The sequence below is a fragment of the Festucalex cinctus genome, chromosome 9 (assembly GCF_051991245.1).
Source record: "Festucalex cinctus isolate MCC-2025b chromosome 9, RoL_Fcin_1.0, whole genome shotgun sequence".
NCBI classification, from domain to species: domain Eukaryota; kingdom Metazoa; phylum Chordata; class Actinopteri; order Syngnathiformes; family Syngnathidae; genus Festucalex; species Festucalex cinctus.
In genome coordinates, this window is record NC_135419.1 from 7206973 (window position 1) to 7220195 (window position 13223).

General features: G+C 38.6%; 1 protein-coding gene across 2 annotated transcripts in view; it reads left to right on the top strand.

Annotated features, from left to right (window-relative positions):
• The first annotated feature begins 409 nt into the window (after positions 1–409).
• Positions 410–13223, top strand: part of trpc7b (transient receptor potential cation channel, subfamily C, member 7b) — a 50503-nt gene continuing 37689 nt past the window's right edge. For both annotated transcript variants that reach the window (XM_077532640.1, XM_077532641.1), the window contains exons 1-2: positions 410–1019; positions 6503–7265. In XM_077532640.1, the coding sequence (XP_077388766.1) occupies positions 535–1019; positions 6503–7265 (1248 nt within the window). In that variant the 5' untranslated portion in view covers positions 410–534. The remainder of the gene's footprint in view (positions 1020–6502; positions 7266–13223) is intronic.

The following is a 13223-nucleotide window of genomic DNA, read 5'->3' on the forward strand; positions in this document are numbered from 1 at the left end:
GAATTTCAGCTGCCATCCACATCCACCAAAATCGCTTTCAAAAAACAGCACCAAAACTTAGACCTGTTTTTAGCTTGTCTAAAATCTAGTCTACTTTTGGCTATGGCTTCTCGGACATTACTATTATTATTATTATTATTATTATTATTATTATTATTATTATGTATTTATTTATTTATTTATTTATTTATTTTAGCTACATAACACATCAGAGAACTCGTATTGAAAATTATATTGAATCGCTATTTTATTTATTTATTTATTTTTTGTACTCCTCCTACCCCAGACCGCAATAAATTAATGGCTGCAGATGTCACTTTTGATTAGTGTCTTCCATTTTAGCATGGACTGGCGCCTGGAGCGCGCTCTTGCTGTAGCGGGCGTGCGCGTTCACGTAAGAGAGCTCTACTCCAGGCAGCGTGGATGAAACTTGTCCGGATGAAACTTTAATCCAGCCTGCGCGATCTGTCACATGAACTACGACCTTTCTTTTTCCTTTCTTTGGCGGGGGGGAGGGGGAAAAAAAGTATTTCCATGTCCACAACTCTGCCAATGTCTGACGACGGGGAAGAAAGCGATGGCGGAGAGAAAGCGCGTCGTTCCGAGTCTCCCTCTTCTCCTTTGTGTCTCCCCCGAGGATCACCTTCCTGTCGGCGGCCCCTGGACCTCTTCTCCTCGGCTTCTCCGCTCCTGGAGGACACGGATCCGCCTTACCTGGCCTCACCTGACTGCCTACACTCGTCCCCGGAGAACCGAGACCCCGAGGACTCCCCTCACCTCACGCCGCCAAAGTTCCGCAACCGCACCGGGGACTCTCCGCGCGGGTACGCGCACCTGGACGTGGTGTGCGAACCCTACGACGAGCCGCTGCCCCCCTGGAAAGGAAGCGGCCCCGGGAACGACGGGAACCTTCAGCACCGCGGACAGAGAGCCCAACGAGTCCCGGAGCCCCCGGACTGTGGGAACCACCACGCCATTGAGCACATGAAAAACGAGCTGAACTCCGACTCCCGACAATCGTGAGTTTTTCTAATTCACTTTTTATTTGTTCTTTTTTGTGTTTGTAAATTCAATGAACCAACAAAAGACTAAACAGTTAGGCTACACTTAGTGGACAATTCCTGTAGGTAGCCTACAAATTGAGCTCATGCCAGAATTGGATAACAATTTAGCCATGCACCAATATATTTTTTCAAATGGACAATTAATATTTCTTGTTAGTGTTTGTACAAAACATTTGATGAACTACCAAATAATATGATTCATCCAGCTGAACCATCAACGGTGCACTTTTTATGAGAAAATTTTAGTCGTCGTAAAATTTCTTGCTCAAACCTAATCACAAGTACCTGAATAACAATAATTACAATTAAATGCATAACATTAAACTTTATGTGAATAATAATTTGTTTATAATACATTGCACCACACATGACCCCGGTTTGGCAATCGCAAATGTATTTATTTTTTATAATGAACCTATCAAATATATTCATGGAGAACCTCCACTTACGTGTCTTTTTAAGACAGAATTTTTATTACTATAATTTTTTTGTGCAATTATTTATTTTGTTTTATTTTCATGGCAAAACACCCTCTTCAGTACGTACGTGAGCTTTTGAAATGCTATAAGCCTCTTACAAGTTTTCTGTTCATAATTTGCTGTATATTTAGCGTTTAAGCTATTACAATAAGCAATTATTGCGTCAGTTACGTGCAGCTTTTCGGTATTTGCAGGTGGGCTTGGTCCCTATCCCCAGCAAATAGTGGGGGTGTCCACTGTATTCTACTTTCAAGAACTGTAGTCTACTTTCGAGAACAAATTTCCCAATCAATTCAATGCTATAATGTTTGACTTTTTGTTCAAGAGTACATGCTATACTGTGTTAGGTACGATCCTAACTGGTCACAAACAAACTTAGCTATAAAAAAAAAGTAAATAAAATACGTAATCATATACGGAAAGGTATTTCTAGTATTTGTATAGCATTATTTAGCGAGGGGGAAAAACATTAGAAACAACCCTCAATATGATCAAGTGCGATATACACAATTGTTCCGCCTCCAACTACACTGATCAACATTTTCCGAATATTATCTATCATCTGCTCTGGAAATTATATATATGCAAAACGTACAATACATGGCAAACCAGTCATGATATGACAACAACAAACTTGACCGTCAATTGCGTGTATGTTATTCTTCTGTTTAAAAGTTGTCACAATTTAATAAGCACTTCCAAGAGGAGCTTTAAGAGGTAGAAGTAAAGCAATAAAAATATGCACTGCTCCATTGATGGTTCTGTACAGCAGTAATTTCATCAATAGAGTGGCGCTTCTTGAATCAAAAGTACTTATCCAAACTGCTGCACTGATTGACCCTTATTTGAACAGCGCGAGCTTTTTATATGCTGGGTTTTCTCTTTCAGATATTGTGCTACATTCTATGAGCTTTCCTCCTCTTACCTAGCATGAACATGTCATGAGGTGCATTCAACGTTGTGTACAGAATGCAGAATGCATGCATGCTGGGGTTCAATTGAATTTGTGTCTTTAGCTTTTGTTATTTTGTCCAATCCTTGCGTTTACTCACACAACCACTTGACTGATTCCACAGCATGAATGCTCAAACTGAGCCTTGGCAGGAATTGTGTCTATTCTCCTATATATGCTTAACCCATTCACTGTGAAAATCAACAATAGGCTCAGTGCAGTGCCATCCACATGCTGAGACAAATGGGAAAATGAATGGTGACTCTTTCTTTAATGCTGCCCAGGCGGTTCAGGGAGGACAATCAGATATTGTGAGTGGCAGGTCACACTGCGGACTCTTTGATCGTGTCCTGTCTGCAGCTTTGATACACCCGTGTTCGCCTTGAAAGGAGCTGGGCATGCTCAAAATGAGTAGGCTGTGTGATCAACATGCCTGTTTCTCATTACGGGTGAAACATGATGGGCAACATAGCTTTGATCCTTAAAATGAGCCGTTTCTGTATGCAAGTGTGCTTCGCACCTCTTTCAAACGGTCTATCCTCAAAAATATGATTTCAAACCTGATTGCACTTCTGTCTTTTTTTTTCCTAAAGTTTAATGCAAATTGGTTAATCTTTTCATTTGCTTTAATGGAGTAGAAATGACTTGATTGTCATCTGGTGTATAGTAAAGGAGAAAGAAAGAAAAAAAGACGATATGTTCAGAGCCATGCCATTTTATGTTAGAAATGATTTGATTGAAATTGCCTGACCTTTCTCCTTTATTAAATGGAGCCGAGCCCATGTATAACTAGATGACCCCAAGCACTAAGTTGCAGATTTTTATTCATTCCTTCCTCCTCTTTATACCTAAATTTTTATCGCTGCGATACATACAGAGGATATAAAAAGTCTACGCACCCCTGTTCAAATGTCAGGTTTTATTAATTTATTTCAAAATTTCACCATTATTGTGATATAATCGGTACCACAAAATTTCAAAAGTAAAAATATTTTCGAGAGGGAAAGTAAAAATTAACTGATATGATGGATGAGGTTGCATCAGTATGCACTGATGATGACTGTTAATATTTCCAAGTGGAATTGATAGTCTTCTTTGAGGAGTAACATTCATAGCTGTAATATCTCAAGCAAACAATATGAGTTACGCAGCAAAATCCAGCCGTTTTTATCAGTATCAGAAGACGGCCATTTTGCCACTTGTGAAAATTGCATCACAATTGCTCATGTCTCAGGTAACCAATCACAGCTCAGCTTCAGGAAAGGTGAGTAGTGATTGCTCTTTGCCTGAGCCATGAGCAACTATGATGTCATCTTCAGTCGACAGCAAGTGGCAAAATCACCCTCCAGAGATGGACAAAAACGGCAGGATTTTGATTCATAACTCATATTCCACAAATGTAAATATTAACCAGAATCTCATGCTTAGACTGGTGAGGTCACATTATTGTCAAGACATGTTTAATGACTTGACTTCCCCTTGAAAGGTACGAATTATAATGTCATGTAGCAATAGAGCTGAAAACCTCGCAGAGGTCTTGAAGATGTCATTCACAATATATCAGCAGTTTGCTCAAAACTGCTGATCACACTGTGGCAAGAAAGCACAATCTCTGTAAACACATTATTTTAATCTGTTTTGCAGCGCACACACACACACACAACTGTCACAAATGTCTGAGTGAGTCTTTGTAATTCAAATTCCAATTTGAATCACAGTCACCTAGATGGGGAAAAAGAAATGAAAGGATGAAAACTAAAATAAGGGAAGGCAAGGAGTGAGAAATCCTCTCTATTCTTATTCTTGAGTGCAACTGTATGTTGTGTATGCTGTAGCATAAAATTATTTCACTGCTTTACTAGTTGTGGTAATGTTCTAATAAGGTCATATTCATATATTTATGTATTTCTGTTTGAGAGAGATGGAAATAAGTCAAAGTGCCATTCCAGATGTGGAATTTTGGACACATTAAGCACATCATCTACAAACTTGCACATTGTTTGAAAATCCGAAAGAAGCAAAACAAACAACATGCTCCACCTGGTGTTGCAGTGTCCATAATGAAAATGAGAAAGCATTTTTTTTTCTTTCTGACATTTGCTCACCTTCACCTCCTTCAATAAAAGCAGAAAATGAACAGGTGAATGAAAGAAAGTGACCATTATAGAAATATGCTAGATGCACCAAAACCAACCCGACAGTGTGATAAAAAAAAATAATAATAATACTAATAATAATAAAAATAACAAGGTTTCCCCGCCTGTACCTAGTATCCCTTTCTATCATACTCTGGAGTTCATTACTTGCTTGTAGCAGGTTACTACCCCCCATTTTACAGTTATTTCAAAGCGGGAACGTCATGGCACTTTTGTACCATGATGCTTTGAACATTTTTCATTTCTCTCCCTGTGTACAGTTGCTGCGCTCACATTCTGGTGACGATTTGTAAGTTGGACCATATATCAACTTGAAAAATGAAAGTTTCATCCCTGGCCGCATATTCTTTTTAAGCCTCTCATGGAACTACAAGACTTTTTGTGACTATCTAGGTCAACATGATTGGCTGCAGCATATAAAGAACTTTTTCGATATTGATTTTCCCCTCACTAAATGGACTTTCTTTGTGTGCAAAAAGGGATAACTGTTGATGGAAAAGCTGAAAATAAACTTAGTTTAGTCTGTCCTACACAACGAAAAAAAAAAATAATTATTTAATTAAAAACATCCAGTTGCATTTGGTGGTGGTGGTAACGAAAGCATCGTTTTGTATTAGAGGCAGGCTTATGTTTTGATGACAGATATCTGGATCCGATTCATTCATGAATTCTTTTTCACTAAAAAGGAAAACATTGGTGTAAAAAAAAAAAAAAATTCTAACAACGTTCAGGGACCTCCCAGAGTCATTAGCATGTCATAGCCCTCCTGTTGTTTGTTTATTAACAATGTTCATGGGTCAATGTGACCTGTTCCAATGTTTAATCATAAAAAAAATAAAAAATCACATAACACAATGCCTTTTTTTTTTTTTTATGTTTTTAAAATAACGGAAATTGAAGTTCAACCTAAGTTCCCAACCTCCACCCTAGATTTTCCTAACGTGTTTTGTTTTGTTTTGTTGTTGTTTTTTTAAATCATCGTAATACATTATAACAAACAATCAGTAAATAATCATGGCAAGGCAAGAAAAAAAAACATCAGTGGCAATAAAGAAAGCTCAACATGTGCAACTCAAAAAAAAAAAAGAGTGGGAAGAAGAAAACTTATTAAATCCCACCCCCATCTTCCATCAATATACACAGCATTCATGCAATTTCCGCTTCCCTAATATTTATATTGCAACTATTCAAGTCCTATTGGTCAATAGCATGCTTAGAAAACTGGAACATTACATACAGATACGGTGCTATCTAAATAATTTGACCCGCAGCATAACAGAAGGGTTATCACCCATATGATTCTTCAAAAAGGCCTATGCTAATATTCATCAAAAATACTGAATATCGGCACCAATATTGTATGAATCGAAGGTCTAAATGAGTTGCAACTGACTGGCGACCATTTCAAGGAGTAGTCCACCTTTTGCCCAAAATTCCGTTGTAATAGGCTTCAGCTCACTCATGACCCTGACCAGGCTCTGTGGTATTAAATGGATGGATGCCAGAGACAATTAAGATGATGGCTTCATCTCTCCCTAATAGCCATTGACCTGAAATGACCTTTTGATGAGCTTTCACCCCGGTTGTGGTTCAACAAGCCCATGCATTGTGGATGCTTTCTTGTGTGCCGGGGGAAAGATCCATGTTAAACACTGTTAATTAAGTTTGACCAATCCCTGCCAACAAAGCACATCAATTTAGGAGTTGGTAATTACTTTGTACCCTTTTAAAGCATCAAGTGTGGTGCATTTAATGATGCTGCCTTTTCGTCTTGCTTCCTTGCTTTATCACCTTGCTATTATTAGCCGTATCACCGTAATTGTTCCTCAGCATTTCCTCCTATTTCTACAGGGTGGAGGCTATGCACCGCCGGCACACCACGCTGAGGGAGAAGGGGCGTCGCCAGGCAGTCCGCGGCCCAGCCTACATGTTCAATGAGCGTGGTTCGGCTCTCACTGCAGAAGAGGAGCGTTTTCTAGATGCTGCTGAGTATGGAAATATTCCCGTCGTGCGGAAAATGCTGGAAGACTCCAAAACCCTCAACTTTAATTGTGTGGACTACATGGGCCAGAATGCATTGCAGCTGGCGGTAGGAAATGAGCATCTTGAGGTGACCGAGCTGCTACTGAAGAAGGATGGCTTGGCTCGGATCGGAGACGGCCTCCTTCTGGCTATTTCCAAAGGTTACGTTCGCATCGTGGAAGCCATCCTCGGCCACGCTGCCTTCGGCGGGGGTGTCCGCCTGGCTTTGAGTCCGCTGGAGCAGGAGATGCGCGATGACGACTTCTACGCTTACGATGAGGATGGAACACGTTTCTCGCATGACGTCACGCCCATCATCCTGGCCGCTCACTGTCAAGAGTACGAGATAGTCCATATTCTCTTGACCAAAGGGGCTCGCATCGAGAGGCCTCACGACTATTTCTGCAAGTGCATAGAGTGTGTGGAAAAACAGAAAAAAGACTCGTTCAGCCATTCACGTTCGAGGATGAATGCGTACAAGGGCCTGGCCAGTGCAGCTTATCTGTCACTCAGCAGCGAAGATCCGGTGTTGACCGCCCTCGAGCTCAGCAATGAACTGGCCAGACTGGCCAACATTGAGACAGAGTTCAAGGTATGGCCATTTCATTTCATTTTGTTGGTCAGTGCAGCCATCTTATATTCAAAATAAAATCAGATGAACAAATGCCAGATAGATGTTCATAGTTTACACAGTGTCTGCTAACTTTAGCTGATAATATGGTTGTTTTCGGCCTAACTCTAAATGGCACTTTTAGTTTGCTAAAGGCACTTTTAGTTTGCTATACCTAGCTTATTTTAGTTTTTCCTATTTGTGGTAAGTCATTAACTATTGTTCAGCATTTTATGTCATTCTTTACTCTCCATTTTTCTTTTTTTTTTGAAGAATAACATGAGCTTAGGTTTGAGTTTTTACACAGATGCTGGGAGACGTAATTTGTCTATGAGGTTGGGCAAGACTTCTTGTCCAATTTTGGGGATGGGCGAGTATGCCAGGTATCGGTATCGAGCCGATACCCAGCTTTATTTCAAGGTATCAGAACTCGCGATGGCGCTCTCTTGTGGCCGTTAGAAATTAGAAATCAGAAGAATAGATAATCGCCATTAATTTCATGCAATTTTGTGATAGATATATATTTTTAAAATATTTTTCTGGGGGGAATTTTGTATCAAAATGAGGGCCACTAGTGGTATCGGTATCGGTGACTACTTAAGCGTTGAGTACTCGTACTGGTATCTGTCTGGGAAACAAATGGTATCGAATATCCCTGTCCAATTCCATTCTTCATTGCAGTGATGGGAAGCTGGTGGCCCGTGGCTCACACTCTGAATGGTAAATTTAAAAAAATAAAATAAAACAAAAAAGGAAGAAGAAAAGAAAAAGGATTTTTTTTTTTCAAGAATCTCAACATTTCCTATACTACAGTGGACCCCAACTTATGTTCAGTTCATCACCTGCAAATTCAACTATGTGCAGATTTTTTTTTCCCCCCAATGTTTTTCAAGTACCGGTAATTAATTAATTTTTAGATTATTATTATTATTATTATTATTATTATTATTATTATTATTATTATTATTATTATTATGATTATTATACATAGACAAGCCCCTCTTTCCATGAAAAAAGTGGTTTATCGTTTTTTTTGTTTTTTTTAGGCTTTTTTTTTAGAATGTTTGTTGTTTAACCCCTTGCTATTTGCAAGGTGGCACATATATTGTCTATATTTCAATATTTCAAACTGCATTTTATGTACTACTTAGGAAGTCCCTCTATGTGGTCCCCCAGTAGCACTGATGTGAAATGTTGCCGCCTCCATCATATAAGTTGCCCCATCCCTGCTCTAAAGTCTGCTGAATTTCTGTTTCAGAATGACTCTGTGCACAATGCACAATTCAAGAGCCATAAAGGAATTCCCAGATGAGCGAAAGCTATCATAACAGTAAAGAGGAGGCCAACACGTATTTTCCCATTTTCACCTCCAGTGGATGTAATAGCCAAGACTCCCAATACGTTTGTTCACATTGCGTAGTTCCAGTTGATTACACTCACCATTGTATTTACAGTCTAAATGATCACATCAGATAACAACGATCTGATAACAATTTCAATTTCGCTGATGAATCGTCTCGTCCCTTATCTGCGCATGTGCTTTTTCTCTTTTAATTTGTCCCTCACCTCATTCATCCACTCTTCCATCGCTCTGCCCAATCTTGTTTGTCATCCAGCCCCTCCACTCTGTGTGCTCCCTGTCTCCAGACAAGTTAATGAGAAGGGCGCACCTGAGGGAACAGAGTTGTGTTGGCGCTCATCTGTCTCATTACCATTTCATTATCACCAGCTTGTCTTCCATGGCTCGTTCTTTTTCTCCAAATCTTTTCTCTGTCGTCATCTCGCGATGGTACAATATCCTAATATGTGGGTGAAGGGGCCCATTAGTATGGCTCTGAAGGGTGGGCAGGTGTTGAAGGGTCCAATGTTGGACCAAGCGTGCAGTTTAGGAGTTGAGGAGCTAACCAGGATTGCAAATATGAGCAGCATCAAATGATGAGAACAGGTTAACGTGGAGTCATGCACGCTGCGCTCACTCAATACATGGGGGAAGTGTTCTGACTGATATAACAAACAAACAACCTTTACCAAGGGAAACAAATAATTTCCCAGCGTCTGACACTTCATTTCATCACTCACAGATTGTGTCCTTTTCTGGCTTTTGACATGGTTGTTATTAATCATATGATTCAGACTCGTCCTCAGTGTCAACATGTTGATTAAAAGCACAGAGTTATGATGTTTTATGCGACATTTGCCCACACGTAAGGGAGGGTTTAATCCTGTGTGCACAAAGACAAGTGCCATCAAAACACACATACCCAAGCTGTCACATCACAGGGATGAGAGCAGTTTATGAAAACATGTATCAGGACTTCCCTGGCAGCAGAATATTTATCTCTAAACAACACACTTTTCAAGGCAGCGCATCAATTTCTCATAAGACCCCATGGACAGATGCAGTCTCTCAACCTCTCAATCATTACAAGAGTGAGTATGAGGGGCAAATGAAGGTGATGTTATTCAGCTCAAAGACCATGTAACGTGGATTTGGAGATTTGCTGCTCAATTCATAACTAATATTTGAAGATAATAGCTGAAAACTTGTGCAAAAACTGATAACTATGTAATTTTCAGTTTTCAGTTGTGAAATATATAGCAAACTGTTTTTCACGTACGGATGGGTGTTATAGCTGAAAAGGGTATCACGATAGAAGTATTTCATATCAGTCGATGTTGATATTTACTGCATTTTACTTTTTTTTTCCCAGTTTTTTTTTATTCAAAATAAACATCCGTACAAAAAAAAAAGTCTTTGATTTGAAAATTGAATATTTAACCTTTAAATGGGACGTCAAAAAAAAAAAAAAAAATAATCTTGACAAATAGTGGAATATGAGTAAAGCAGCAAAATCCAACAGTTTTTACCAATATCAGAAAGCAGCCATTTTGCCACTTGCTGTCGAGTGAAAATGACATCACAGATCAGATCTCATCCTCAGTCGACAGCAAGTGGCAAAATGGCCGCCCCCCTGAGATGTATAAAAACGGCTAGATTTTGCTTAATAATTCATATTCCACAGATGTAATATGAATCAGAATGCCATTTACATTTAGACATGTAATAATATCGACAAGAAATGTTTAAGGTTGATTTTCCCTTTAATAAGAGGTCAACCCAACAACTATATTTATATATTTTGTCAACAATTACAATCAGTATCTCTTCAAATTATTTCAAAACATGATATGTATTTTGTAAACATAGAAACCAGAATAAACTTGAGGTTGTCAGAACAGCCGCAACATGAAGCAAACATGTTATACCAAGTCCACTCATTTTAAAACAGTAGAAATATCAAGCCGGCATTTAAAAAAATAAATATCAAACTTATGTGCATTTTGATATACTGTTATATGCGACATCTCCATATTGTGGAACTCTGATCCGAATGTTTGATGAATGAATGAATGAATGAATGAATGAATGAATGGATCTTTATTGTCACTGCACATGCAGAAATACAGAGCAACAGAAACTGGCACAACTCTGGCACAAGAAAAATGAAAAACAATGACCAACAAAGGGAGAGACAGACGTAAAGGCCTGTCGGTGCGCCCCGAGCCAAAGGAATTTCAGCAACTAGTGGCTGAAGCCTCGCCACTCATGAAAAGTGACGAGCCAGTTTGATGAGGTACTGGCATTTGATGAACTTAGCTGGGCCGTGATAGGTCGAGCGGCTGAGGGTGGTCTCTTCCCGTATACTGCCGCCTTTATAAACACTGATAGGCACACTACTGAAAGAAAGATGAGGACCCTAAAGCCTCCATTGCCTTTAATGCTTTGTGCCATGGTTTTCTTCCAGATTGTTTTTTTTTTCTTTCCAACATTTTATGGAATTTTCTATTGATATTGATCATGTGTCTATTGCCATTTATCGCCCAGCCCTATTTTCACCAAGTTTTTTGGCGGGTGAGGCCACTACAATAAAAACGAGTTATTCACCAATGTAATTGTGAGTTACTTACGCCCACCATACACTCAGTGAGGTGACTGAAAGTGACTTAAGTAACCAAAAAATTAGTTGGGAACTCATTGTGCCTGACGCAAATCAAGGAAAACTGTGTTTCTGTATCTGGTTTTGAGGCTCCACTTACAAGATACCGTACAGTATTATTTTCATTGGTTGAACCACAAAAACATGGTGCGATTTTTATGAAAAAGTGGACAGGAAATGGGCAATAATAAAGTGAGTGTGTGGATATTTTCTTTATTTAAATATTTTACACTTGGCAACTTTTTAATCATTGAAATTTGGCAGTGCTGTTAACAACACTTCTCTGTGGTGTGTCAAATTTATAAAAGGCATTTATTTCCACTTATGTATGTTCTTACTAATTGAGGTTTTAAGTTTTGGTACTTAAGCATGACTGTGAAATAGCTCTAGTTCAGCGAAAATATACAGAAAAAAAAATGTCATTGAACTGCTATTGTGCATGGCATATCACAAGACCTTAACGTGTCTCGTGAGACTATTGTGTGATGCTACCACAGAAGGCCCCTTGTGATGGCATAAAAAGGAAAATTGCTAGAAATGAAATGAAGCTAGTGATGAAAGAGCACCTGTGTCCGAGGTGCTTATCGTTCAATATAGTTAAGACGACATAAAGAAGAATAAAAGAAAAAGAACGGAACACATAGCTGAAAATGTCTTGTTTTTATGTGATGCTGAATGCGCAAAAGGAACCATAACCGGAACCATTACCTGGCAAAAATTTCAGGTTGGACAGCATCTGAAACTGAATTTGTTCAACTTGAGGGGTTTCTCTGTGACAAGATGCAGAAGAATGAAGTTGAGATGAGGCCTTAGCCTTTTTTAGAAAAAGAACAGAAATAATACTTTTTTTTTTTTTTCCACCCATCTTCCCGCATCTTCATTACTTCACTTTATATTTGAGTCACTCAGCTGTAACCGATTTCCTTCGACTTCACACAACTGGCTCCATTTTCATTCTTACAGCACCATTCCAATGCTTTTATCTCAATCCCCACCCCCACGGCAACAACCACAGACCCCGAGCCGTGAGTGTAATTTCATATATGCGTGTAATAACCTGATGTGGGTCTTACAATGCAAACATCATTGATATGCAGTACATGATTTTACCCTCAAGTATTGCTTTTGATATTTATAGTTACACAATCATGCTATATGTGTCATTTAGACCTCAGGGAGTAAGAAATAGACTCACTTTATAGTAAAATTTACAGAATCTATTTTAATCTGTATGGTTCAGGTCATTATACAAATGTTTACATTCATGGTCGTTTTTGTTTACAGACTGGTGTTGTATTTTTCCAGTTATGATTATATTAAAAAAATAATTGTGTTCTGCATTCAAAAGTTACAATTTACCCCCATCAGAATGTCATCACCAAACAACACATAAATATTTTGTCTACATACAAATTTGGAATTATTAAATGAATGGTGTTTTGAGTATACTTGTTTTTTTTTTCACATGAATGACATCAGGAATTGACTAAAATGAGCATTACAATTGATCAAATATTCTTATTATTATGCATTTTTTCAGTTTCAGTTGTAGTTCATCTCTTTTTATGACTTTTGTACTGATTATTTGTTGTATTGCTTGTTTTCTTATTTGCACTGTTATTTACTTTTTTCATTCATAACAAAACAAGGGACTTCCGTGGCTGGTAAACAACCTTATGAAAACATTCATAGGGTTATTTCCTCAAGGTCAAGCCCAATTTCATAAGAGAGAGTGATTGAATTAAATTCAAAAATCAATTTACAATATAACCCTGTCTATCATTTTCATTCAGATCTGACAGAGAAGCTCTTCGGATATCTTAAAGATAAAGACGAAGACAAGGCAATCGTTTTCATTCGTTTGATGGCTGTGCCGCTCATAACGTGGCTGATTAGAATCAGTTTAGTCAATATTCCTAAACCAATTTCCGTGAAACTTTGT